At 39.9% G+C, this 27,923-nt stretch overlaps 1 protein-coding gene and 1 long non-coding RNA gene across 6 annotated transcripts in view; one reads left to right on the top strand and one right to left on the bottom strand.

Moving 5' to 3' along the window:
- The window catches only part of LOC117531471, a 34,626-nt gene extending 14,173 nt beyond the window's left edge, over positions 1–20,453 (bottom strand). The window contains exons 1-2 of the long non-coding RNA XR_004566628.1: positions 20,441–20,453; positions 4,236–4,357 (exon numbers count right to left, since the gene is read on the bottom strand). This is a non-coding gene — a long non-coding RNA (uncharacterized LOC117531471). The remainder of the gene's footprint in view (positions 1–4,235; positions 4,358–20,440) is intronic.
- Positions 61–27,870, top strand: usp42 (ubiquitin specific peptidase 42). Of its 5 annotated transcripts, none has more exons than XM_034194581.1 (17): positions 61–966; positions 10,057–10,306; positions 13,788–13,988; positions 14,176–14,286; positions 14,514–14,613; positions 15,299–15,366; positions 15,460–15,530; positions 15,769–15,851; positions 17,233–17,344; positions 17,424–17,564; positions 18,257–18,357; positions 18,856–19,021; positions 19,450–20,099; positions 20,224–21,333; positions 24,336–24,640; positions 25,618–25,681; positions 25,797–27,870. In XM_034194581.1, exons 2-16 carry the CDS (start codon positions 10,066–10,068, stop codon positions 25,677–25,679), a joined length of 3,522 nt encoding a protein of 1,173 aa, XP_034050472.1. In that variant the 5' UTR covers positions 61–966; positions 10,057–10,065; the 3' UTR covers positions 25,680–25,681; positions 25,797–27,870. The 5 variants fall into 5 exon arrangements, with proteins under 5 accessions (XP_034050472.1, XP_034050473.1, XP_034050471.1 ...); XM_034194582.1 differs by having other exon boundaries at positions 13,779–13,988; positions 15,511–15,530; XM_034194580.1 differs by having other exon boundaries at positions 13,779–13,988; positions 24,339–24,640.
- The last annotated feature ends 53 nt before the right edge of the window (positions 27,871–27,923 follow it).

The raw sequence follows: 27,923 nt of genomic DNA, 5'->3' as shown, positions 1-27,923 counted from the left end.
CTGAATGGTAGTAAGTCCCTTCAGCTGCTCCCTTGTTTGCACTCGGGGTCGCCACAGCAAATCCAAGGTGGATCTGCATGTTGAATTGGCACAGGTTTTACAATGGATGCCCTCCTGACGCAACTCCACATTACATGGAGAAATGTGGCAGGGGTGGGATTTGAACCTGGAACCTTCTGCACTGACACCAAGCGCATTAGCCACTTGGCCAAAGACTGAAATAATGGTTATATGTCCTGCTTGGATGAGGCATGATCATATTATCCCTGCGTTGGCTTTTTTACAGTGACTACCTGTTTAAGAGTGGATTTTTATGTTCTCTTGTCTATAAGATCCTGAATGACTGTGTGCCCTCTTATCTGGCTGAACTGGTGGAGCTGTATGTACCGCCACATGCAATGCGATCCCAGGAGTCCAGTGTATTGTTTTCTGAAGATGAATAAGAATGTATTCTGTATATATGTATTGTGCACCAATTTTGCAGAACAGTCCGCCACCCCTCAAAAGCAATCAAGTTCTTTGAGCACTTTTAAGTCCAGATGCAAGGCATTTATTTTCTACAACTTAAAGTGGATGCATATTAAGGATGTTTGGGGATTTTATTAGTTTTAATGTGAGATTTGTTTTATTTAATGTATATTTTTTATTGCAGTTACATCTTGTTCAGTGCTTTGATTTTTGTAAAGCGCCATATAAATATCAAAATGTATATGCACACACACACACACACACAAAACAGGTTGTACATCATGTACACAAAGGTTAGAGATGCGTGCACGCGACGGCTGTTCCCTAAACTCCTTTCATACAAAACAGAAGAGACAGCCAATCAGAAGCCGCCTTTCTTCGGCGATACCCGGATGTACCCGTGGGGCAATTAGCTACGTCATTGTTCACCGCCGGACACCCGCTGGAAATAAGGAATGGCTTTACAAATGCTAATAATGTGTTCATAAGAGATTCCAGGTGAGCGTGTTGTTCTTTTGGTGATAAAATGTCGTTCGCGTGGGGCGGCTGTTTTATCCCAGCAGGCTTTGGGCGCCCACAGTTGTCACAGTAGCGTTACACCGGTTCATGTCGGCGGCTGGAGCGGCGCAGTCACAGCCGCCGGTTTCCAGCCCCTCCTTTATCAGTTCCGCTCCACGAATATTCAGACCCCCACGCCGCTCGTTTTTGACATAGTGGGGCTGCTGGAAAAACCGCTCTTCGACTCCTCGGATTAGAGTGCGCAGCGTCAGACAGCATTCGCCGCGCTGAAGCTAGCTAGCCCAGCTAGCACCCGTAAAGCCGCCGCCGTGTTACCGTTTCCATGGTGTTCCCTTTCGGTACCGCTCCGTCACACGCTTGTGGCGGTCGGTGCCAGGCCGCCGTCGACGACGAGAAAACACAGGCTTTCTCCAGCTCTCGCTCTCTCCAACCCCCCCTGAGATGAGTGAGCGTACTGCGTGTTTTCGCTCACGGTTAAAGGCCTGTAACTAGCTGCCGTCTGTTAGCCAATGTGAGCCATTCTCCGGGAGCAGGTGGGAGGGAACAGCTGCTGCTGCGTCTGAGCAGGAAATTCTCTCTCCTGGGGGCTTTTTAACAACATTCAGTCGATGGCCTTCGCATGACTGAAAAATCTAATGGTAGTTTTTGCGAAATTATATAGTTTTAATACCGGATGAATATAATTTTTACGAAAACTACACTCATTAATAAATCACGTATAGACAATAGGCGTGATCACTTATAGCTTGCTGGTGTTACATCCGATTTTGTGACCCGGTGATTTTTCTTCCCTGCGTTCGGAGGCAGAAGTTAAGGGCGAACTTGGATTTTTCAATTTTGTTTTAATAGACAAAAATAATTGATATTTTCTTACATTTTAATACTGCATTGGGGCTTTTATTCAAACTGCCAATTGAATTCGGATTTAATGAATTCTGACTCAAAATTTTCTCAGCGATTAAGCAAGTGGTCATTTAAAAAGACCCTTAACTGCATCGTTGCTATGGTAATGCAACCACTCAAACGTAAACACGTGACTGATGTCGCCGTAACTGCACGTCACACGGTCCTACTTTACTACTCATATGGATCTCATGGATTATAATCTACATTGATGCCAGTTTAAAAGTATTTTTATGCAGTGCATCCAGAAAGTATGCATAGCGCTTCACTTTTTAAGATTTTAAGTCATAGCATGATTGATGATAATGATTAAATGCAGAGTGGTGCATACAGAGCAAAAAGAGAAAGAAACAGTGCATCATGGGAACCCCCCAGCAGTCTACGTCTATAGCAGCATAACTAAGGGATGGTTCAGGGTCACCTGATCCAGCCCTAACTATAAGCTTTAGCAAAAAGGAAAGTTTTAAGCCTAATCTTAAAAGTAGAGAGGGTGTCTGTCTCCCTGATCTGAATTGGGAGCTGGTTCCACAGGAGAGGAGCCTGAAAGCTGAAGGCCCTGCCTCCCATTCTACTCTTACAAACCCTAGGAACTACAAGTAAGCCTGCAGTCTGAGAGCGAAGCGCTCTATTGGGGTGATATGGTACTACGAGGTCCCTAAGATAAGATGGGACCTGATTATTCAAAACCTTATAAGTAAGAAGAAGAATTTTAAATTCTATTCTAGAATTAACAGGAAGCCAATGAAGAGAGGCCAATATGGGTGAGATATGCTCTCTCCTTCTAGTCCCCGTCAGTACTCTAGCTGCAGCATTTTGAATTAACTGAAGGGTTTTTAGGGAACTTTTAGGACAACCTGATAATAATGAATTACAATAGTCCAGCCTAGAGGAAATAAATGCATGAATTAGTTTTTCAGCATCACTTTGAGACAAGACCTTTCTGATTTTAGAGATATTGCGTAAATGCAAAAAAGCAGTCCTACATATTTGTTTAATATGCGCTTTGAATGACATATCCTGATCAAAAATGACTCCAAGATTTCTCACAGTATTACTAGAGGTCAGGGTAATGCCATCCAGAGTAAGGATCTGGTTAGACACCATGTTTCTAAGATTTGTGGGGCCAAGTACAATAACTTCAGTTTTATCTGAGTTTAAAAGCAGGAAATTAGAGGTCATCCATGTCTTTATGTCTGTAAGACAATCCTGCAGTTTAGCTAATTGGTGTGTGTCCTCTGGCTTCATGGATAGATAAAGCTGGGTATCATCTGCGTAACAATGAAAATTTAAGCAATACCGTCTAATAATACTGCCTAAGGGAAGCATGTATAAAGTGAATAAAATTGGTCCTAGCACAGAACCTTGTGGAGATCATAAAACATTTGTTTTGATAGGTGAAAAGATGATCAGAATGCATATTGCTCGTCTTGACAAGCTTTCGTATGTTTTGGTCAGTGTCGGTTGCTTCCGTTGACATTCGGGATCGCTCGGGAGTAAAATACCGCGAGACTGTGCACGAGAAAACAAATGCTAGGTCCCTCGCCGCGTTTTTCACAAGAAAACATGCTAAATGTCGTTGCATTTTTAGGTATTATATGTTTAATAGTTTAAAATACAGTTTGGGTTTGGTATATATCGTGTAGTGCTTTTGTTTGATATAATAACGTGTTGCTTGCTTGGCGAGCACGCGAGTATTCACATTGTAAGATGTCGTGGAAGAAAGATATCCTCCATAAGAGAGACAGCGGGATGGTGACAGCTTTGGATGCGGGGATAAAGAATTCGTGGAATTGGTCATGGTTGGAAAAACAAGTCCATGGATACCCGCTTTCAGATTTCATTTTAAAACACAAAGATCCGGGGAAGCCCTTTGTAGTCTGTGCAATGGAAAGGTGATAAACTATGGTGAGAAAGGTTGGCTGTTGACTGAAACAACATTGTGAGGGAAGCAAGCACGCTGAGGAGAAGAAGAGATTGAGAAAACAGAATTACAAACTACCTGGTGAGTCATTTTCATAAGTTACAATTCTTAGTAAGAAATGATAGGGCATATATACTACTGTTGGCCAGTGCCCTTGAAACAAAAGCTCATGCAAACAGGGTGGCCAAGAAACTTTCCAAAAAGGCACTGCTTAAACACCAAAAGAAAGAGAAAGCCAAGTCAGAGTAGCCAAGGAAAAGATCATCAGATTCCACTGCAATACAGTCTATCAAAAAAGAAAGATTTAAATCCAAATGTGTCAAGTTTTTACTATACATCATGTACATTTGTATATCGCTATCATATATTCATGACTTATAGTGATATAGTGAAGAGATTTTCAAGTGAATCAAAACATGGTAACCACTGGTAAGTTTTCTTGCATTTTTACAAAATTGATATCAAGGAAATGTCTTCAAAAGCACCTTGAAATGGAAAAATTGCTTCAGCTTCAGGGTGCATTGCCCCTGAACCCCAACAGGGGGTCTACCACTGTACCCGTGCGGCCCCCTTGAGCCCCGGCTAATATTTTCCTTTTCCTCTATTTTTTTTTTTTCCTGGCTGGGTTCCCTGATCCTGTTTCCACTGATCATCGTTGAGATGTTTCTACATCTTAATTGGAGTCCACTTGTGGTAAATTCAGTTGATTGGACATGATTTGGCTGAGTGGCTTCAGGACAACTCTGTGAATGTCCTTGAGTGACCCAGCCAGAACCCAGACCTGAATCCTGTTGAACATCTCTGGAGAAATCTGAAAATGGCTGTACACCAACACTTCACATTCAACTAGATGGAGCTAGAGAGGTGCTGCAAAGAGGAATGGGCAAAACTGCCCAAAGATAGTGCGCTAAGGTTGTGGCATCATATTCAAGAAGATTTGAGGCTGTAATTGTTGCCAAAGGTGCATCAACAAAGTATTGAACAAAGGCTGTGAATACCTATGTACATGTGATTTCTTAGTTTTTTATTTTTAATAAATTTGCAAATAAATAAATATATATTATACAAATAATGAATGTTTATGAGTTCAGTGGTATGAATATTTCATGAGATGAAAACTGGAACATACCATTCAACTCGGCTTCGCCTCCTTGAATGGTATGTTCCAGTTTTCAACAAATTAAATATTTGTTCCATTGAAAGAATGTAAAAACATTCATTATTTGTTTTATATAACAGTTAAAATAGATCCTTGTCATTTGATACTTTATTAATTTATAAACAACAGAAAAGGGACTTACATTTTGGTGTTCTACTGTAACATGTAGTCCAGTGATGCTGTGCAATGACTTTGGAGTTCCATTAAAAAAAAAAAAAAGACTTTGTGTAGTTCCTCAGTCCAGCCAAAAATCCTGTCAGCGTTTCATGTGAACAGGTCTTCATGCATCCAGACGGCTTACAGTGGAGTGGATTTTGTGTGTGTGTGTGTGTGTGTGTGTGTGTGTGTGTGTGTGTGTGTGTGTGTGTGTGTGTGTGTGTGTGTGTGTGTGTGTGTGTGTGTGTGTGTGTGTGTGTGTGTGTGTGTGTGTGTGTGTGTGTGTGTTACATGAATTAGCAGGTTGCCTGTCTATGTCCCCAGTGCAGCGAAAAAAGAAAAATATCACGTCAGAAATTAGTTCAGCTTTTCTTCTTTCTTCCTGCTAACAGCCTCCAGACAGCACAGTGGATTTGTTTTGTGTGCGTGTGTGTGTATGTGTGTGAGAGAATTAGCAGCGTCAGTTAGCTCAATCAAATTATGTCTAGGGAGAGTCATTGTCCCCGCACACATGCACACACGCAACCTGGTCGGCGCTTGTGTGTGCGTGTACTACCAAAAAAAAAAGACTGTGTACATCCTCAGTGCAGCGGAAAAAAAAATCACGTCAGAAATAAGTCCAGCTTTTCTTTCCAACTTCCTGCCAACAGCCTCCAGATTGCACGGTGGATTTGTTTAGTGTGTGCGTGCGCGCACACGTGCATCTGTGGGCATGCACATGCCGTGCGCGATCATGTGTGTGCGCAATCACGTGTCTGTGCGTGCAGAGTGCAATGGTACCAAACATATGGAACCAAATTTGCACTCTTAATGGAACTAAGCCACACTCTAAATGCAATGCAGCACAAAAGTTAAGATGCATCTGGAAATTCAATAGGGATTGAACTCACCTCTGTATTTGGCAGGAGTCATATTTGGAGTTATATTTATTTTTTTGTTTGCTGTATGACCTATCAAAATTTCAATCTCTGTACAATCTTGGTAGACTTCAAATTGGATTTTGGTTGGCAATCTGAAAGTGATCTTAATTACTGGTGGCTTGGATTCGAGACTTGAGGTGACTGCTACAACATTGACAACCCCTTTGGTTTGATATGGTTTCAAGATTATGGTACATATTAAGTCACTGTACCTTCCTTTCTAGCTTTCCTTATACAGATGTAGAACACAAATTCTTACACAAAATTAAAAAGCTGGAATAATATCACTTGAAATTAGAGTTGGGTTTCGAGAACCGGTTCTTTTCGGGAATTGTTAAGAAATGATTCGATCCACCGACATCAATAGCCTTTTTGCTTAACGATTCCCTTATCGGTCCTTCAAAGCGGCCGTTGTTTTGGGGGGTGTTTCTCGGGAAAATGAGCATTTCTTTATGTTGATAACAGAACCCCTGCAGGGTCTGTAATCAACTGTTTCTGCTGTGCGGCTCTTCTTTGAAGCTTGAAGCAATGAAGGACTGATCCGACCTACTGCTTTGTTGGTTCTTTGTTTTATTTCGCTTTATCTTAATTTTTCTCCGCTAAAACCCTAAAGTGCATATGTCTGTGAGTAATATTTACCTTTTTATGTTAAACCGACCTGTTATGGTCTTCTGAAACAGTTGATAGATGTATTTTATAATTAAAAAATGGGACCGATGCTAACACGTTAATATGTCTATGGCTTTTTCAATGTTAAAGTTAGCATTAAGCTGTTTGCATCTCAGCACATTTGTGTGCATTTGTTTTCTGTATAATAATTAATGGCTCAGCGTTTGTTGTCGTAAAAGAGTCAAATGTATTACAAATTGTAATATTTTTTTATTTATATATTAATAATAATAATAGCAACAACAATAATAGTAATAATAATAACTAATAATGCTACAGTACAATTTTAGAGAAAGAAACAAAAAGAACCTGATAAAACACAACTGAAAAGATAAAACCAACTAACAATGAACATATATATAGAAATAAATAACTGTTTCCTGTGAACACCTAGTGACTCTTACACCTCCACTTCATCCCTGTTTTATTTAAGTTTAATGACAATTTGTTTCGGTCAAACCATATTTTCAATTTGTTAATTTCCTCAGTGATTTCCTCCAGAACTGTCTGCCAAGCTAGAAAACTGCTACATCCTAGTAAGAGCAGAATACTACTGGAATGAATTTGAATAAGGAAAGTTGTTGTTTTTTTTTCTCTCACCAAAATAGATGCTGCACTCACTGCAGTTTATTGTCTGGAATAGCCCCAGATTTCAGAGCTTCTACAACCCCTGGCAAAAATTATGGAATCACCGGCCTCGGAGGATGTTCATTCAGTTGTTTAATTTTGTAGAAAAAAAGCAGATCACAGACATGACACAAAACTAAAGTCATTTCAAATGGCAACTTTCTGGCTTTAAGAAACACTATAAGAAATCAGGAAAAAAAATTGTGGCAGTCAGTAACGGTTACTTTTTTAAACCAAGCAGAGGGAAAAAAAATATGGAATCATTCAATTCTGAGGAAAAAATTATGGAATCCTGAAAAACAAAAGAACGCTCCAACACATCACTGGTATTTTGTTGCACTACCTCTGGCTTTTATAACAGTTTGCAGTCTCTGAGGCATGGACTTAATGAGTGACAAACAGTACTCTTCATCAATCTGGGTCCAACTTTCTCTGATTGCTGTTGCCAGATCAGCTTTGCAGGTTGGAGCCTTGTCATGGACCATTTTCTTCAACTTCCACCAAAGATTTTCAATTAGATTAAGATCTGGACTATTTGCAGGCCATGACATTGACCCTATGTGTCTTTTTGCAAAGAATGTTTTCACAGTTTTTGCTCTATGGCAAGATGCATTATCATCTTGAAAAATGATTTCATCATCCCCAAACATTCTTTCAATTGATGGGATAAGAAAAGTGTCCAAAATATCAACGTAAACTTGTGCATTTATTGATGATGTAATGACAGCCATCTCCCCAGTGCCTTTACCTGACATGCAGCCCCATATCATCAATGACTGTGGAAATTTACATGTTCTCTTCAGGCAGTCATCTTTATAAATCTCATTGGAACGGCACCAAACAAAAGTTCCAGCATCATCGCCTTGCCCAGTGTAGATTCGAGATTCATCACTGAATATGACTTTCATCCAGTCATCCACAGTCCACGATTGCTTTTCCTTAGCCCATTGTAACCTTGTTTTTTTCTGTTTAGGTGTTAATGATGGCTTTCGTTTAGCTTTTCTGTATGTAAATCCCATTTCCTTTAGGCGGTTTCTTACAGTTCGGTCACAGACGTTGACTCGTTTCCTCCCATTCGTTCCTCATTTGTTTTGTTGTGCATTTTCGATTTTTGAGACATATTGCTTTAAGTTTTCTGTCTTGACGCTTTGATGTCTTCCTTGGTCTACCAGTATGTTTGCCTTTAACAACCTTCCCATGTTGTTTGTATTTGGTCCAGAGTTTAGACACAGCTGACTGAACAACCAACATCTTTGCAACATTGCGTGATGATTTACCCTCTGTTAAGAGTTTGATAATCCTCTCCTTTGTTTCAATTGACATCTCTCGTGTTGGAGCCATGAGTTATGTCAGTCCACTTGGTGCAACAGCTCTCCAAGGTGTGATCACTCCTTTTTAGATGCAGACTAATGAGCAGATCTGATTTGATGCAGGTGTTAGTTTTGGGGATGAAAATTTACAGGGTGATTCCATAATTTATTCCTCAGAATTGAGTGAGTCCATATTTTTTTTCCCTCTGCTTGGTCTAAAAAAGTAACCGTTACTGACTGCCACAATTATTTTTCTTGATTTCTTATAGTGTTTCTTAAAGCCAGAAAGTTGCCTTTTGAAATTACTTTAGTTTTGTGTCATGTCTGTGATCTGCTTGTTTTCTACAAAATTAAACAACTGAATGAACATCCTCCGAGGCCAGTGATTCCATAATTTTTGCCAGGGGTTGTAGAATTCAAATATTTTCATGTGGGTGGTGTTGGGGGGTAATTTTTGGTTTCAGCCTTTTTTGTTTTTCACCACTTTCGTCAATCGAGAGTCACTTTTGTGAGGATTAAAGTCACTAACTAGGACTCTGGTCTTGTTGCGAGAATAAAATGGGAATCGTCCTCCGTTCTGTTCACACAGCTCCAAACGCTGCGCAGCTCTCTGCCTAGTCAAGTTGGAACAATAGAGTCCAGTCGGAATTAATACATTCAAAGCAAAATGCCTTTTAAATCAAATGACACCTCTTTCCAAATGTAATACAAACAAACTGCAGTCGATCAAAATGTTTTTTCCCTCCCAAATTGAGACGTCTTGCGTTGACATGCAGTAGCCGGCTGAGCTCAGCTCAGATGTATGGAGAGACATTCATGCCAAAATGTCTGGAAGGAAATGCTTTTGACAAAAACTACAGATTTTATTTTTATTTATGTCCAGAGATCAAGGAGACAATTTCATATTTATTTACTATAAGACTCAATAATATGTTGTTGGCATAGAAATCCTGTAAAGCCTACTTTTAGTACACAGAAAATTCACAAGCAGTATCAGTAAGGGAATTGATAATGGCAACGATATCGATAAAATCTTATCAATGCCCATCTGTACTTGAAATCAGTTTGGCCTGAGGAGCTACATTTTCCCCTGCATTGTGTGTAATCACACCAAGCAAACCATCCAAAAGCATATATAATTCATTAAATAATGTAAAAAAAAAAATACTGTACTGTAAGTGTAGTACTTACAAAAATTGTCCTCATCGTGAAAGTTCCTCACACTGTTTTTAATTTTTTTTTTTTTTTTGGAGCTCCCTAAAAAGGGGGATCATTTTTATCTTTTCATTGTGAGATTTTACTTTGATCTGTTTGTTGCATTCGTTCATTATAAAGAGCATCAGATTGTTTGTGTTTTCGCAGCTCAGTGTGTCCTGCATGTCTGCATTTATGCCTCATCTGCAGCAATGAACAATGACCATAGTTGACAGATCTTCAGAAAAGCCTGACCACGAGTCAGTCGGGCGCAAACGCCTCTCCTTCCCCGGTGAAAGTGTGGGAATGGACGGTAGCTGTTCCAGCAGCTGGCCAGTGGGCAACATCCTGCCCGGTGACTCTCCCAGGCTGAAGGCATCAGGGAGCTGCCTGGGCCCGACTCCAGCAGCTGCTGTCTACAACAGCACGTCTTCTTCTGGGGACCGGCCCAAAGAGCAAGGTAGGTAACTACTAACTGGGTATGTTGCATTTCTTTTTGACTGGTGTTCAGTCAGTTATCCCAGTTATTTTTCAGATCAGGGAGACAGACACCCTCTCTACTTTTAAGATTAGGCTTAAAACTTTCCTTTTTGCTAAAGCTTATAGTTAGGGCTGGATCAGGTGACCCTGAACCATCCCTTAGTTATGCTGCTATAGACGTAGACTGCTGGGGGGTTCCCATGATGCACTGTTTCTTTCTCTTTTTGCTCTGTATGCACCACTCTGCATTTAATCATTAGTGATCGATCTCTGCTCCCCTCCACAGCATGTCTTTTTCCTGGTTCTCTCCCTCAGCCCCAACCAGTCCCAGCAGAAGACTGCCCCTCCCTGAGCCTGGTTCTGCTGGAGGTTTCTTCCTGTTAAAAGGGAGTTTTTCCTTCCCACTGTAGCCAAGTGCTTGCTCACAGGGGGTCGTTTTGACCGTTGGGGTTTTACATAATTATTGTATGGCCTTGCCTTACAATATAAAGCGCCTTGGGGCAACTGTTTGTTGTGATTTGGCGCTATATAAAAAAATTGATTGATTGATTGATTGATCCCTGAAGACCTGAACAGATAATTCAAGATTGTTGCAAATGTTTAACTTTGATAAATTTTCCTTGTTCTTGTATTATATGCATCTGTGAGAGAGAACGAGACCAGAGCAATGAGTGCACAGATAGTATTTATTGACGCACTCAGTGATGTGTTGACTATTGCTGCCCCTGAAGTATTGCTGAAAAAAGTGATCAGAAGAACTTATGGTAACATTATCCTCTTCACTCGATTTCTGATTGACCACAACCCTCTTTTTCTATTCAATCATAGGTTGATGACGTTGTTGTTATTATAATCAGTATTTAATTATGATAAGTCGATATTTCTTTTTTTTTTTTAATTCTTTATTTTCAATTTTTTCAGAAAAACATTTTCCAAGTAACGTGTAACACAGGGGGTGTGCCAATGATGTAAATACAAGATTACCATAAATACAAAAAATGAAATACAATCTCTGAGAAGTTAAATAAAAACTGGTCTAGTGGTTATAATAAACTCAATCCACCGCTTCCATTGGTTTTCAAACTTGTCTCGTTGTAATCTAATATTGAATGTTATTCTCTCTAGTTTGAAAATGTCATACATGATATCAAACCATTCATTTATTGATGGTATTTGTGGGTTTAACCACTTTCTAGTAATTGCTTTCCTAGCAGCCGCACTTAAAATTTGGAATAAGTATTTACTTTTATATGATATATTGTCATCTAGCAAGGAACCTAGGTACAATGATGTAAATTGGAACGGTATGTCCATGTGAAACACTTTTCAAAGATTTTATGAACATCAGTCCAAAATGGAACAATCAGAGGGCATGTCCAGAAGATGTGGCAATGGTTTGCTTCCTGTTCTCCGCATTGCCTCCAACAGGTTGCTGATTTGGTGAAGTTTTTTCCTTGTGCCGGTGTTTTGAAAAACCTAACCAAGTTTTTCCAACAAAACTCTCTCCAGATTGTTGAGTTGGTAGTTTTCCATTGTACCTCACAGATTGTTGTCCATTCCTCATCAGAGATACGTAAATTCCCCTCTTTTTCCCATTTTTGTTTCACATGACACTTAAGTCCTTTTGATTGACATAGTCCTTTGTAGATCCTTGAAATTGTCTTATGGTCATTATGTGAAGTGTAGGCATCAACAAACACTTTGATTAAAAGATTATTTTGACGTTTTTCTTTAGTATTCTTTAACATTTTTTCAATGTAGTTTCGAATTTGGAGAAATCTAAAAAAAAATCACTATTGTTTAAACCATAAATCATTTTCAGTGTGTGGAAATTGTTCACTTTCCCTTGATTTAACAAGGTACAATAAGCAGTTAACCCTTGTGAGGTCCATTCTTTAAATCTTGCATCTAACCTGCTGGGTGCAAAATCTTTATCATATCCACACCATTTCAGTATTCCCACCACATAATTTAAATTATTGTATTGTACTGTCTTATTCCATAATTTAATAGGTAAAGTAATAAATGGATTTTTCAGTCTAATCTGTCCAGTCTAATTTTTTCTCCTATTAGCTCTTGAATTGGATATCCGTTTGTTGATGCCTCTTCAATTTCTTTCCATTTAGCAAAGTAGTCAGGATTACATAAGCACACAAGTGGTCTAAGTTGTGCAGCCACATAATAATCTTTGAGGGCATGGAGCGCCACTCCCCCCCTACTCTTAGATAATTGTAAGTTTTTGTCTTTGATTCTTGGTCTTTTGCCTTGCCAGACGTAACGTGAAATTAGTCTGTCCCACTCCTGGAATTGTTGGTCTGGTATCTCCCCAGGAAGGGATTGAAACAAGTAAAGTAGTCTAGGTAGAATATTCATTTGAACTGATTGTGCTCTGGGTCCAAAACCAAGAAGGGAAATGGTGCTCCACCTCTGAACATCCTCCTGGAGTTTTTTATTTAATGGTAGGTAGTTATCAGAGTATAAATTTGTTAAATCTTTGGAGATTTCAACCCCGAGGTATTTCATTTTAGTAGCTCCCCAATTTAGTGGGTATTTTTCAGACATGTTTTTTGTGGGATTATACCTAAAGCACATAACTTGTGTTTTTGATCAATTTAACTTGTAGCCAGAGAATGTTCCATAGTCCTCTAGTAGTGTAATTAAATGTATAAAGGAAGTCTCTGGATCGGATAAATAAAGTAATACATCGTCCGCAAACAAGGAAATTTTTTGATTACCCCCTTTCATATCAATACCCTTGATATCCTGATTCTGGGTGATGCACTGACTTAATGGCTCAATAAAAAGAGTGAATAGCAACGGGCTCAGTGGGCAGCCTTAGTCGATATTTCTAATGTTCCTTTAGTCAATATGAATGTTTCACAATTGTCCATAATTACTCAGTATGTTGGCCATTACAGATCTTTACAGATTAAGAAAAAGTTCAACACTTGCACCTTCCTAGGCCAATACATGACTATAAAGATAACAAAAATACAATGTAATAATAGCCGATTAATGCATAAGTCAACATGATGTTCTTGTGCAACTGTGGAATAGTTTACCTTAAATAATTGATCTTTACACATCTCGGGCACAAGATATTTGTTTCCTCTTTGCACTTTGCTTAGCAGTCCTGCTAATAAATGATCTATTTTGAAGCTTTTCCTTATTTTGGTGGTATATGTGCCACATTATTTTTTTTTTAAAGCACAGAGCTGCACATAATGTACGAGTATTTCATGCACCTCTGTCTAAGGATTAGTATAAGGCTCTGTTATCTTTGGTAAGTTGCACTGTCGTATATCTTAGCCAGTGCAGCCACACAGACAAATTGAACTTGGAAACTACATTGGAATTTTGTGTGTGTGTGTGTGTGTGTGTGTGTGTGTGTGTGTGTGTGTGTGTGTGTGTGTGTGTGTGTGTGTGTGTGTGTGTGTGTGTGTGTGTGTGTGTTATCACAGCAAGTGTTGATGGCATCGAGCTGCCACAGAAGATCCTTTTCCAACCAGAGCGCCTCAACTTAAAGTGGGCACAAGTTCATCGCATTGGCGCTGGCTTGCAGAACATGGGCAATACCTGCTTCCTCAATTCAGCCCTGCAGTGTCTCACCTACACACCACCATTTGCAAACTACATGCTGACTCGGGATCACTCCAAAACATGTACGTTGAGGAGATTTTGTGTGTGTGATTCATGTGCCAAGGATGGACATGAATCACACATGAATTGTTCATTTATCCATAACTGTCAAATCATTTGAATGACTTTTGGCAATATCTATCTAAGAGGCTTTTTTTTTTGGCAGATTCATGTCTCACTCAGTCCTTTCCATCTGTGTCTCTGTTGTAGGTCATGAGCCAGGATTCTGTATGATGTGTACAATGGAAAACCACATCATTCAGGTTTTTGCCAATTCTGGTAATGTCATTAAGCCGATTGGAGTCCTCAATGAACTCAAAAGTAAGTGGTTTCCTGGTGTTACTCTGAAGTACTTTCATACTTGTACATAAAAAAAAAAATACTGCATTTGGAGTTTGCAGTCAACTGTTAAAGGCAGCTTTTTTTTAAATGTACATACTGTGCAGTTTACTACTAATACTACAGTTTTAATGGTAATAGAGACATTTAGTCTATTTAACATTCAGCATTCTTACAAAGGTTCCTGCTTTGTGGTTTCTCTAACAAAGGGATTGCAAAGCACTTCCGGTATGGAAGTCAGGAGGATGCCCACGAGTTCCTGCGTTACACACTGGATGCTATGCAAAAGTCCTGCTTGCTTGGAAACAAGTACGTACTGTTAGAAATGGGAAAACAAACAAAGCATTAGTAAGGCAAGGACCAATGCAGTCCTGAAATTCTGGATGCAAAAAAAAAAACAGACTTCAGAGTGGTTTGAGTGTAACTGCCCCAGAGGACAGAGTATCCTTCATGAAGCAACACTTGCATACCAATACTGTTGGTAGCATGTTGCATGTTATGTTGAAATTTAGTATTTCAGGTTGTAGAAAGTTTATAGAACCTGGCTAACAGCTATGTCACTATCACTAGCTGTTGTCCTGAGATCTCTGTGTCTGTTGGGGTTACCTGCTTCATTAAAGCAAACACAGATCCTGGATACCCTGTATAATGTTGTATCTGTTAACATGAAAGAAGCTGGTTGTTAGGAGTGACTGTTGTGTTGCTTTCTTCTTCTCAGTCCACACCATTTTTCACTAAAGTACAATATTTTGCGCACATTTTATGAATACTTAGTTCAAGATTGAGGGGGGAGGACATTTTAATTAACTTTTTGAGTTTCTGACAGGATGTCCTTGTTTATTTGCTTCCCCATCTGTTGCTTCTAGTAAGACCTGACAAGTTTTCTTTTTTCTTTTTTTTTACTTTGTTTCAACTACCTCAAGTATGACAATGATTATACACCGAGAAATAGCTTCTTAACTAATGGCTCTCTTTTTATTTTACTTTGTGACAGATTGGATAGGCAAACACAGGCAACCACTTTCATACATCAAGTGTTTGGAGGGTACCTAAGGTCCAGAGGTAACTTATTGTGACCATTGATTTGACTATTTTCTTGATATATTTACATGATTTGCAGCTTTTTGTACAGTTTTTTCCCCATGTTTTCTGCAGTTAAATGTCTGAACTGCAAAGGAGTCTCGGACACATTTGACCCTTTCTTAGATGTTTCTCTGGAAGTAAAGGTAATGAAAGTTCTAAGTCCTTTATTGCTGATGAGGGTTTTTAGTTTTCCAGGTAGGATATGTCTAGAAAGTGACTCCTTCAGTTTTAAGAAGTCACTTGGATGAGTGGCAAAACATCTTGAAGGCCTAAAATAATTGCAGTTGGTTTCGTTACTAAAGTTAAATCAGTTCTGCTTGATATTGCAAACGTGTCAGTCATTTTTACACAAGAGTAAAGTCAAGATCTCACCACTTGCAGACGGCTCCCAGTGTCTCCAAAGCTCTGGAGCAGTTTGTTAAACCGGAACCACTGGATGGCGAAAACGCATATAAATGTGCCAAGTAAGTTGCTTTACACACAATTTGGCAAACAGAATGAGCCTGGATGTTTCTGTCATTTATTAATGTGTTTATTGTTCTGGGGTGACTAATTTCTTTTTTAAAAAAAAACTTGTCGCTTACCTTCCTTTATGCAGACTCGGTACATTTTAATGACATGCATATGAGCCGCCAGTACCAAAACAAAATTTTAAAATGAATAAAATAAGATAAAACTTGAATCAGATATATGCGTTCGATGACAAAAACTTATAAATCACCTGCAAGAATTAGGACAACAAAAAAATCCTATAGTTAGGAACATGTAATATTTCAGTCCTGGATGGCACATAGCTGCTGTGTAGTGTGTCAGTTATGTATTTCAAAACAGTAAGCCCATGTCTTGTCAGACCCAAAACCTTTCAGCATTTTGGCATTGCAGTGCAACAGACAGACAGAAAACTATTAAACATTTTCACATTCTATTCTTTGTGCCAAAGAGTTCAAGAGTGCATGTATTTATATTAAATTCATTTAATTTGCAGTGTTTAAAAATAAATGTCACCTGTATTGTTGTGCTAGATTGTGGTATAACCACAAATTTAAAATTAGCATATTCCCAAATGAAAATATTCAGACAATATGAGACAGCATGTATATTTTGGATAGAAAACATCTAAGCTCTGCTTTTTATTCTTTAAATGAAGTGCCTAGCTAAACTCAGTTAGTAGCAGACTGACTGATGAGATGCAAAAGTCCTTGTGACAAAGTATTAAGTTGCATCTGACTTCAGTTTCCCGACAAGCCCCGATCCTATTAACAGCTCTGTACTTGAGCTGCATCAATTACCAGTAGCATCACACACTGACAGGACAGGCTGCTGGAGTGCTTTTAATATAGTGAACAGACAGGGTGTGTGTACATCCTCTTTTCATCTCGGCAAAGCCATCTTTGGCCCAGCTTGAAAGCATTGCAGGCAGCAGGCTCGCAGAGCATCTCTTTACAGTTTAATGGAACAGCCATATGCTTTTACAAATTAAAAAATTCAGGTCTGGACTACAGCTTTTTGACCAAGAAGACAAATCTGTCTTTTTTGGATTTGAAGTTTGTCCTCAGTGTTTTTTTTTTCCCTCCCTGTGCTCATTTCCTCAGGTTTATCACAATAATGTGCAGCATCGTTTTCATCATCTAATTTTCACGTAGAAAGTAGACGCTTCTGTTTATGGTTAAGAAGCTCTTGTTGTTTGATAGTCTGTAGACCACAAATACAGAATTTAGCTCAATTGAAATTGCAAATGCAGGATGAGTGGGAAACCAGTTAATCGTATCAAATCGTTCCGTGTGATCTGTTTTCATTTCAATTTAAATTTGATCACTTGATAGCCTGTTGTTTTGTCTCCCTTAGGTGCAAAAAAATGGTCACAGCTTCAAAGAGATTCACCATTCATCGCAGCTCCTGTGTACTCACGCTCTCACTTAAGCGTTTCGCTAACTTCAGTGGAGGCAAAATCACAAAGGTACCCCAGTGTACTCCATAACACAGGAACGGATCAGAACTCATGTCTCTCATATGTTTGATTAATGCTCTGTTAACAGGATGTGAAGTATTCGGAGTGCCTGGACCTGCGACCCTTCATGTCCCAGTCTCAAGGAGAGCCTCAGCTCTATGGCCTGTATGCTGTGCTGGTCCACTCTGGCTTCAGCTGTCACGCTGGTCATTACTTCTGCTATATTAAGGTACTGGCAGAGCTACAGACCACTGTTTTAATCTCTCAGGACACCACTGATAGCAAGTACGCCTGCACACATTTGTCTTTCCAACACTATTAAAGACTCAACAGGAGCCCTTCAGAGTTCTTCTCAAGGTCAAGACAGGCTGAAAAAGTACGGAGAAATACAAATATAGTAAGACGTTTACATACTCTCATTGTGAGCATGGCTATTAATGGCAAATTGGGAATTTTGTTTCTTAGACTTGTTCTGGGGTAAAGTTATTGCAAAACACAACATCTTTTAATGGGGAGGAAACCAAAATGATGGTGCACAACTTTGAATTTGTTTAGGGTTTTTCATTTGATTGAATTTTTTTTTAATCAACACAGGGCCAAAATTATACATACAGCACACATATTTGTCTGAATGTTCCTTAGCAAGTTCCACCTTGACCAGATGTTTTTGGTAACCAACAACACACTTCCAATAGAATTCTAGTTGCATATGTGACCACTCAATTTATTGGTTTCCTAAAACACAGTAGCTTTTACATTTTATAATGTTTGTATGTTCCGACTGTTATATAGTGACCCGTAACCAGTCTTCAGAGTAAAGTTTTAGAAAGTATAAATATATTGAAATAAAACACATAAAAACAAGGCTGAAATATTGTTTAGTAAATACATCATTCTGCTGTCTGTCTTGTTGTCTTCCAGGGAAGTAATGGGCAGTGGTACCAAATGAACGACTCTTCTGTGTCCGTCAGTGACATAAGGACTGTTCTCAACCAGCAGGCCTATGTCCTTTTCTATACAAGGTGAGTAAACCAGTGGGCACCAGCCTGATTCAAGACATAATCATGTCTCCTAACGGACTAAGAGCAAATATCTCATACCTTTTAAGAACAAATGCTGAGTACAACCACCAGCTGGGCACCAGGCTACATAAATGTCAATATTTGGTACATGGACAAACAAATTGTACCGTGTGCACATCTGTTAATGTTGTTTCTTTATGGGCAGATTATTTTGACTATAACTGTGATGCGTTTGTTCACCTGCAGGAAAAAAAATTCTGGGATACTGATATCCAAATGTGGTTTCAGTATGAAACAGATGCTTCATACAAATGCAAGAGCTTCAACCTTTCTGTAGAAAATGTGTAATAGCAGCAAAAAATAAAAAGTGAAACTATGTACAAGGTTAATTTAATGAACTCTACAGGGCCTCCATAGAGAAAACTGTAAGTTTGCTCTGTCAGTGTTGTAGACTTGACGTGTTCCTCCACTGCTAATACCGTTGTATTCTGTTACTAGGTCCAGTGACATAAAGACTACCGGGGACTACAGTCCCATGAGCCATAACCCAGGAATCCCTGGTCAGTCATCACCACGACCAGTGGTAATACCTCGTACCAACACCCCCGCTCACCACACCAATGTTGGATTCATTGGTCCTCAACTGCCCCCACATATGACCAAGGTATTCAACACCTAATGACATACTCTCCAGTGTTATTTTAAGGCTTTGAATAATATATTACAAATGGTATTTTTGTAATTATGTGTCTTAATCAAACAAATGTGTAACTGTTATAAAAGTCTGCATGCACATCTTTTCTTACGCCTTTTTGGGAAACAAAAATACAAGAAGAACTGTACCAGTGGGTGACATCTGCTCAGCACCTTTTAATTTTTTTAAGAAACCTGAACCCCTTCAACTGAAGACGTTGACAAACCGTGGACAAACATATCAACGTATAGTGAGGGTGAAACATCCCCGTGGATGTAATCATATGGAAAAACATTTCGATTAGATAAAAATGTAGTGCTAATTTGGTATTTCTGAATGTTGCTTCTCAATATTTTGATCAAGATTGTTTAAAAATGTACTTTTTGTTTTTAATCCAGAACGCTCTACATGTCAATGGGAATGGATCTCTGAGAGAATACCCCACCAGCAGCAGTGTTGCAGGAACACCGAGCCATGGGCCGGCTTCTTCCTCCTCCATTCCCCACTCAGTCAGCCGACCCACAGGGATACCAGACCAAGACAAACGGCAGAAACTCTCATTCTTCATTGGGCAAGGCAAACCGATCCGGTTGTCGTCATCATCAGCCTCGTCTTCTTACAACTCAACGTCCCCCGCGAGTAGCTGCTTGTCCTCGTCACAGTCTACCTCAGATGTCCGCTTTGTTCCATGTCAGTTGAATCACATTAATGATGCGTCTTTTAGTAATGGGGATCACCACGCTGGAGGAAATGGAGCGTCATTCCTGGTCCCGTACAGCCAGGAGTCTTCTGAAGAATCAGATCAGGAGAACGGGGGCACAATGGACAATGGCCGCAAGTCTCACCTTAATGGAAACCGAACAGAAGACGTTTATGATCCTGCACCGCAGCCCACCAACGGAGATGCAGAAGTCCACTGTAACAGTAATGGATTAAACGGAGCGACTTACATGTTGAAATCCAACCAAAACGGTCACCATTATGGTAGTTTGTCTAGTCTGGATAATGTTGTTGCTAATGGACTAGAATGTGACCGTAGTCAGACTAGGTAAGATTAACAAAAGACACAGTTATAAACTTAATTAGCATACACATCAATTTGTTTGACTTTTCATATGCACATATAATTGGGTATTGAATATTACTGATATGTCTCCATTTTTTTCTCACAGTAAAGAGGGCCATAGTACTACCACAGGCCATGTTACATCTTCACAGAAGATCCATCTAGACACCAGTAAAAGTCAGCACCTGTCTGAGCCTATCATAAGGGCTAAAACTCCACCTGAACCTCATCATGCAGCATGCTCTACAGCTAATTCAACTTCTGCCAGCACAGTTTCTGTTATATCCAGAGAATCTGCGCCCTCTTTTGTGCATCAGCATAACCCTGCGGCCTTATCCACCCAGTCAGACTACTCCCAGAACACCACAGGTACTACAGCAGCTCCACAGCAGGTCAACATCGGTTTGGATGAAGTAAAAGATCAATACAAGGATCGAACATGGCCGAATGGTCCAGCAGCGGGAGCTGAAGGACAGTCTGTTGCTAAGGAACAGTATGAGTTCAAGCCCAGTTCCAGAGGAAATCAAAGACACACTTCCCGAAACAAGGAGAGAGAAAGACTGTACTCCTCTGACTGGAGCAGAGACAAGGACAGGCATCGCAGAGACAGGAGTAGGGACAGAGACTTTGATGACTGTCACCGGTATAGGCGGGACTATAGTGATCACCACCATCATCACTACCATTATTCAAACAGGGATCGTTTGCCGCTTCAAGATCGTTATTATAGGGATGGGGAGTCTGGGCGTCACTGGGACCGAAGTGTTCACCACCCGAGAGAGCGGGACCGTGACCGGGGCTCCCACCATTTCCACCGCCGCCGATCCAGAGAGGATCGGGGCCACGAGCAGCGAGGACACAGTTTTAATTACCACAAGGACTCTCGCAGCCACTGGAGGTGGCATCACGAGAGCCGAGATTTCAGGGCGATGGACAGGAGCAGCGGCAGGGAGAAGGACTATTATCCCTCAAGAGAGGAGATTTCCACTCCTGCTGTGGCGCCGGACACTTCCACCAGGTACAAGGACTCACCTCCTAGAGGTGTTGCTTCCACGTTTAGCTCAGCTGCTAGCAGGGATGATCGAGATCTGAAGAGGAGCGCTGCTCATGTGAGTCGGGAGCGGGACGACAGCTACGAGGACCATCGGAGTAAAAAACACAAAAAGAGTAAGAAGAGAAAGAGGTCGAAGGATAGAGACAGACACCGGGACACTGGGTGAGTCATTCTTTGTCTGCATTAAAGCTCCTGTTACCGCATCTGATTTATGACTTTTATTTTAATGATCTATGACCCTTGATGGACATATTTTACATCAGGTTCTCTGTGAAGAGATACAGGGAGCTGAGGTTAACCAGGGATCAGTCCAACTGCAGCAGATTTAACTCACCAAAAGTATTAACAACTTTCCTGACCGAACCTGATGAATAATCCGTGTCTCCACTGTCTACCTTTAGAGCCAAAATCTGGTTTAATAGCTGATTTCTGGTGAGTCTGTTTCGGTAACTACAAGCAGGTTTTTTCCCCATTTTTCAATCACTCAATCATATGTGTGGGAATTGCTGAGAATGTATCTATTCTCTATCCTTACCAATTCTGTTTATCAGTCTGACACTTTATTACAGAGCCGGTGTCGCAGTCTGATTGGTCCCCCCCCCCCTAAAATTCAGGCCCCTTTTGCATACTGTGCATATCATTTTGGAGCGTCAGCAGCGGTTTGCTGATTGTCGTCTCGTTTCTGTTTAAAACTGCACTCCAGTCATCATCTATCTCAGCGACAGATATCTGAAGCTTTTGTACAACAATCATTTCCACATAAATTCAGCATCATTTCATCATAAAAACAGGGGAGCGATCAGAGCGCCACACTAGGGTGTCTGAGACTGACTCTCTGAATCTGACTCCCTACACCTAAACCGATCAAAGGGAATAATATCATTATTAACCATCAGATGACAAAGTAAAACCTCTTAAAGTACCTATGAAGCGCTAATCGGTGAATCGCTGCTGATGCTCCGAAATGATGCGTGTATAGTGAAGGCAGGGGGACCGATCTGTAGGGAGGACCGTTCAGACTGCGAGACTTGGCCAAGGGCTCGAAATAGTACGTGCATGTGCTAGTTTGTGCACGTATTATTCGAGCGGTGCACGTAATTTTATACTGCACTTGCACTGGTGCAAGGAACTTTATCCAAGCTTTATCAACTATAAGCACCAGTAGAATGAACCGATAAAGGAATAAATTAGGAAAAAAAACAATTTCCAGTGTGTTGTCTTCATCTTCCCTGCATTTTATGACTCAGACACACGGAGTGAGTTGCTGTGCTCCATTTGTTGTGTTCGCGGGCGCACATGTAAACAAAGAAAAGAAAAAAAAACTGACTGGTTGTGGTTCCTCTCTCTCCCCCTCAAACTCTGTCGTCATTGTTTTATTATACATCTGTGTAGTCAATAAAATTAGCTTCACGGACGATTAGTTCGCGTGCACGTGGAAAAAAAACGTGGCTGCCGCTGCGGTTCCTTTACGGAATCTGGGACATGTCACTTAAACTGATATTTTTTTTCTGGCCACGATAATTTGTGCGCACGTTTTCCTTTAATTGAGCCCTCGAATTATTAAAACGTGCTCTTAAATTAATAAAACATTCACACGTTTTCCTGGCCATGATAATTTGTGCGCACGTTTTCCTTTAATCGAGCCCTCGAATTAATAAAACGTGCACACGTTTTCCTTTCGTTCAAAATGAACTTCATAATATGACCCAAATTGTCATCCTCACGACGCTTCGACCTCAGCATCCTTTTTAACGTGCTTAAACTCCAGATGATGCCATGCTGGGCAGCTGGAGTTCTGTGTATGGCCTTGTGCGCCCAAACCATGATGATATACCCTGACCAGATCCATTTCTAATGGGGAAATGTATTACACTGTCTGTTGGTTTGTTGACTAATAGTCAACGTGCACACAATATCATAAAATGAGTGCACAATATAATAAAATGTGCACACATTCTCTCCACATGCAAAACATTTTGCGATGACACTTCCAAGGGCTCCGTAGTTTCTCGCTCTCTCTCCCCTGAAACTCTGTCATAATTGTTATAAACCAGTCACCGTTTGTTTTATTATACATGTGTGTAGTTAATAAATAAAATCATCTTCACGACGATTTCGCGCACGCACGTGGAAAAAAAAAAAAAAAAACAGGGGAGAGCAGCAGCAGCGGCAAACTCTTCCCAGAGAGGAAGAGTCTGACACATCAGAGGAGGAGTTTTAAGGTTGATATAATTCTGACTTTTGGTTGTGCAAGTAACTTTTTTTTGGTGCAAGTAACTTTTTTGTTACTAGTGCCAGTGCAAGTAGGTTAAAAAATGTATTTCGACCCCTGGGACAACAATTGACTCAGTTGTTTGGGCACCCCAAATAAAGCACAATTTCTTTTTAACTTCAAATTTTTTGCTAACATTATTTTGATACAAGTAATGAAGTATGTAACTAGAAATATCACAAAATAATCTTACAAGTCGATGGTTCTTTTATAAGAGTTTGGGGGGAAAAACCATAGGAAAAAACGCAATCTCCTAAAATCCTAGACCAACCATTCACATGTCACAGTCCTCCACAACTCTAGGTGGCAACAATCAGCCCTCAAGCTCTTTTTGTTCACAGCCCTTCCAATTAGCTGAACCAGCAAATAAGTCACTTGAAATGAAGAATTAAAAAAGATTAAAAAATGTTCCCTGGAATTGATCAGGGCTGGCGATGCTTTATGAGTTCCCTTATTGATTTCTGATCAGTTTTCTGTGTGTAGGGAAAAAATGTAGATTTCCGCAGGTTTTCAGCACCAAAGCGGTTCCATTCATTTGTTGCGAAATGAAGAGTCATCATCATGACATCACTTCTGATGTCATTATGCAGGAGTTTTTGAAACACTGGACTGTCAAAAAAAAAAAAAAGACTGCATTAAGGAAGACTAATTGATAACTACTGAGGCACACAATTCTAATGGTTTAAAAAACCTTTTCTCGATTCTCATCCTTAATCATTCAGTGTGACCAGTAACCCCGAAAAATGCATTTTTGTATTATAGGGAACTGTTTAAATATTTGCCCAAAATATTCTGTAGTATTCTGATTGTAATTTGTATCATTTGTCTACGGGGGGACACTCGGTAAAGTTGAGATGTCTACTAATTTTCACACTGGTTTATCGTTCTCTAGAAGCTCTGACGTGGATTCAGACAGAACCAGTGAATCTAGAAGGAAAAAGAGAAAGAGGCAGCACGACTCGTCCGAGCAGCGGAGCCCTTTGAGAGCTCGAAGCCATAAGTCCAGGAGCAGTGAAGAACGGGAGAACCACAAGCGGCATTACGGTGACAGAGATGTGAAAAGTGACGTGGTTTGCCTGCCAGAGAAAAGCCGGCCCATAAATGACACAGACAGCGATCATGTACCCGCCTCCCACCACACGTCATTCATCGTTGTCACCAACAGATCTGCCTCCCATCATGTCAACGGATACACAGGTACGAGAAGAAGCTGCTGGCCAAAAATAATTTTTAAATGACCATCGTCTCCTTTTTTTTTAATTTTTTTTTTAATCCCTCACTGGCCGTAAGGTCAAAAGGGGAACATAGGAGTGCTGTCGTGTGTGTGTGTGTGTGTGTGTGTGTGTGTGTGTGTGTGTGTGTGTGTGTGTGTGTGTGTGTGTGTGTGTGTGTGTGTGTGTGTGTGTGTGTGTGTGTGTGTGTGTGTGTGTGTGTGTGTGTGTGTCATTTACACTTTGATAACCTGAACAAAATTTGTCAGCTTTTAACAGCAAAAATGAAAAGCATTTATTATGTACTTAAGAGAGTAAAAGTGAAGAAAAAAATAAAGGAAAAAGTGAGAAAACCAACAACACGAAACATACATACAAAATGGGAACAAAATAATGCCACACACACACACAGATGCCATGGAGTTTTAAAGTTTGGAATAAACATAAGTTTAAGTTATTTTAGAGCTCAACTGCTTGTACCCCAGTGACATCCATATTTGTCCTTTTTAGCAGTTTTATTAAAAAAGAGCTTTTCTCTGATATTACACTTGACCATTTTCACTATCCGGTGTGCTGCTAACAGTTGCTCAGTCATGAGATGCACTTTCAGTGTCCATGTGCTGTGCCGTATTTGCACCGGGACAAACTCCAGAATCTGACTGCTGTTTCTGGACTACTAGGGTTAAATTTTTCTGGGGGGGGAACTATAAAAAGTTTGGAAATTTTAACAATGCTTCTGCTTCCAGACCACAGCTTTGCACACTTCCAAAAGTCTTACGCAGTAGCAGAATTCCCGTATGGACCAATTCCAAAATATTTTTGATGTGCATACAGTGCAGAGCGTTGATATCAACGGTGTGGATTCTAACATCAGTTTCATCCCAGATGTATTTTGGAGTGTATCTCTTTTATTCCACAGAGCTGTGGAGCCTGACACTTACAGGTATCGATTCTATTTTCTAGGAAACGAATACGGCAGACCCAACGGCGACCCCTGCAGAATGTTTGTTGGTCTGAAACATTGACTGTGAGTGATTGTTCTTTCAGGATTTTTTTTTTTTTTTGGTCATTGCTTTACTGCATGCTGATAAACAGCTGGAAGAGTTATTGTGGATATTAATTTCTTCTTCTTTCTGTTTCAGGCAGCAGTCCAATATTTTAACAGCAGGGGAATGACAACAATTCTCTGATGTGGTGCTTCGTCATTGTTGAGGAGGAAGGAAAATTAATTAAAAACAAACTGTATTTTTACCACGATTTAAGTGTTTTTAAATGTTCAAAATATTCCTTTTGTAAGGCATTGATTTTATTTACCATAATTATTCCAACTATGGTTAAGCTAGTCACTTGACGAACATTTACAGTATATATATATAAAAAAAAAATTTAATATATACTTGTAAGAACACAAAAAGCCTGCTGGAGCTGAAACATCTCGGCTGCTGTTCGGTGGAACTTGGGACCTGGGAATGTTTTAACATCTGTCAAAAATCTCCGCACGAGTTAGCACACGAAAGAAGGGAGAATTCCTTTTCCGAGGCATCGTGTTGGTGGCGAATCTATGATGTGGTCGTGTCTGCGGAGCAGCAGGTTTTCTTGTTTGGTTCTAGTGGTGCGACACAAACTATTACTGAGAGAGCAGCGAGCGAGACCACCGACTGCAGCAACGGGAACAAAAGACTTCAAAGGCTCATACCTCCATGTATACCTGGACAGACTTGAGGATATTTCCCAGCTTTTTGTTTCCATTTTGCTGCAAAGCCGAAGATTTGTCACTCTGTCATTTAAAAAAAAAAAATCTTTTTCCACACATGCAGAAGGCTTTTTGCTTGTTTGGTTGGTTTTGTTTCCTTACCTTCCTCCTCTTCTTCTCTCCCTCTGGATCACAATTTTCCCTCTGGCATTACTTCTTTCAAAAAGGAAAAAAGGACAAGGAGTAACTGCTGTGGACCATTTTGTTTGCTTTCTAACACAAAATAGTTTGTCTTCTAGTGTGTAAGAATACTGTGAATATATTTTGAACTGTACTATCAGTTACTCTTCACATGTAGAAATCCTGTATCAGGACTTTTTTTTTTTTAAAGGTTTAATTTTGATGATATTCTGTAATCTTGATTTTTTTTATTTTATTTTTTTCTTTCTTCAACCTATCTTCAAAAACTGCTGTTATACCTTTTAGTTAGCATGTCAAAATTTATACAATGAATAAGGTAAAAGCCTTAAAATACATTTGTTAATGTCAAAACTTGCAATTTATTCTTGGTGTTTGGTTTTTGTTGAGAAGCTGCAGTGAAACGTAGGAAAATGCTGATTTGAAATGACTGAGGAAGTCGTTAAGAATCCTGGAAAGCTCCCATCTGCCGTCATAAATTAGATTGTAGTCGAGCTTCTTGTTGACTGAAGTATGATACGTGTAGATGAATGGAGAATTATGGCAGTCGTTCTCCACTTGGGACTAATTTTACTCCTCTTGCTTAAAATTTGTATACTCCTCAACTTGCACCATTTTCGGTTCCACATAGTAACCAAAGACTAAATTTTGTGGTTCAGGCTCACGAGTCTCATGCACAAACCATTTCTGATCAGCAAAGTATTTTTATTCAGAGCCTTCATCAAAGAGTTGAGGAGAAGATCCGCCTGACAAATGTCGAGTTTTTTTAAAATCTAAAATCTTGATTTGGTATTCCCAGCCTTGGAAATTGCAGTGTCATGAGTGTTTTGATCCAGATTCCAGCAGGTTCTAGAGTGCAGTCCACTTGTCTAACATGGCATAGAGCTCTGTTCAGATTCTCAATCGCTCACATCCTACTTACAATGTTGTAAACCAACTAAACAAACAGCTGTACGTGGCCACCGTAATGACTTTCATGCTGTGTAACACAACAAAAAAAATGTACATTATACAGTATGCATGAATAAAGCCACTTGGGGCCGCTATTAAATTGAACAAATACAAAAAGAGCTGAATTTAATCATAGAAGTGATTAAATTCAACAATTTAAACCATTAATATTCGTAAAAACAACTTAAGAGAAAATCGGTGGCCATAATATAAGTGAAGTTTCTCCTTGGTGATAAATCAGCGTGTTTGCATATACAGTCAGTTCGGAGCTCGCAGTCAGACCAGCTGATTTAAAAGCTTGAGGTTTTCTGCGCTGACAGAATGCTACAAAAAAAAAAAAAAAACACGGCAGTCGTCTCATCAGTCAAAGGTGGTAAAACATCAGGGAATCGGCGACCAGACCGGCAGGTCACGCTGATGGGGATAC

The sequence above is a fragment of the Thalassophryne amazonica genome, chromosome 18 (assembly GCF_902500255.1).
Source record: "Thalassophryne amazonica chromosome 18, fThaAma1.1, whole genome shotgun sequence".
NCBI lineage: Eukaryota > Metazoa > Chordata > Actinopteri > Batrachoidiformes > Batrachoididae > Thalassophryne > Thalassophryne amazonica.
The sequence above is the reverse complement of the archived record's forward strand: the minus strand, read 5'-3'. Positions and strand labels throughout refer to the sequence as shown.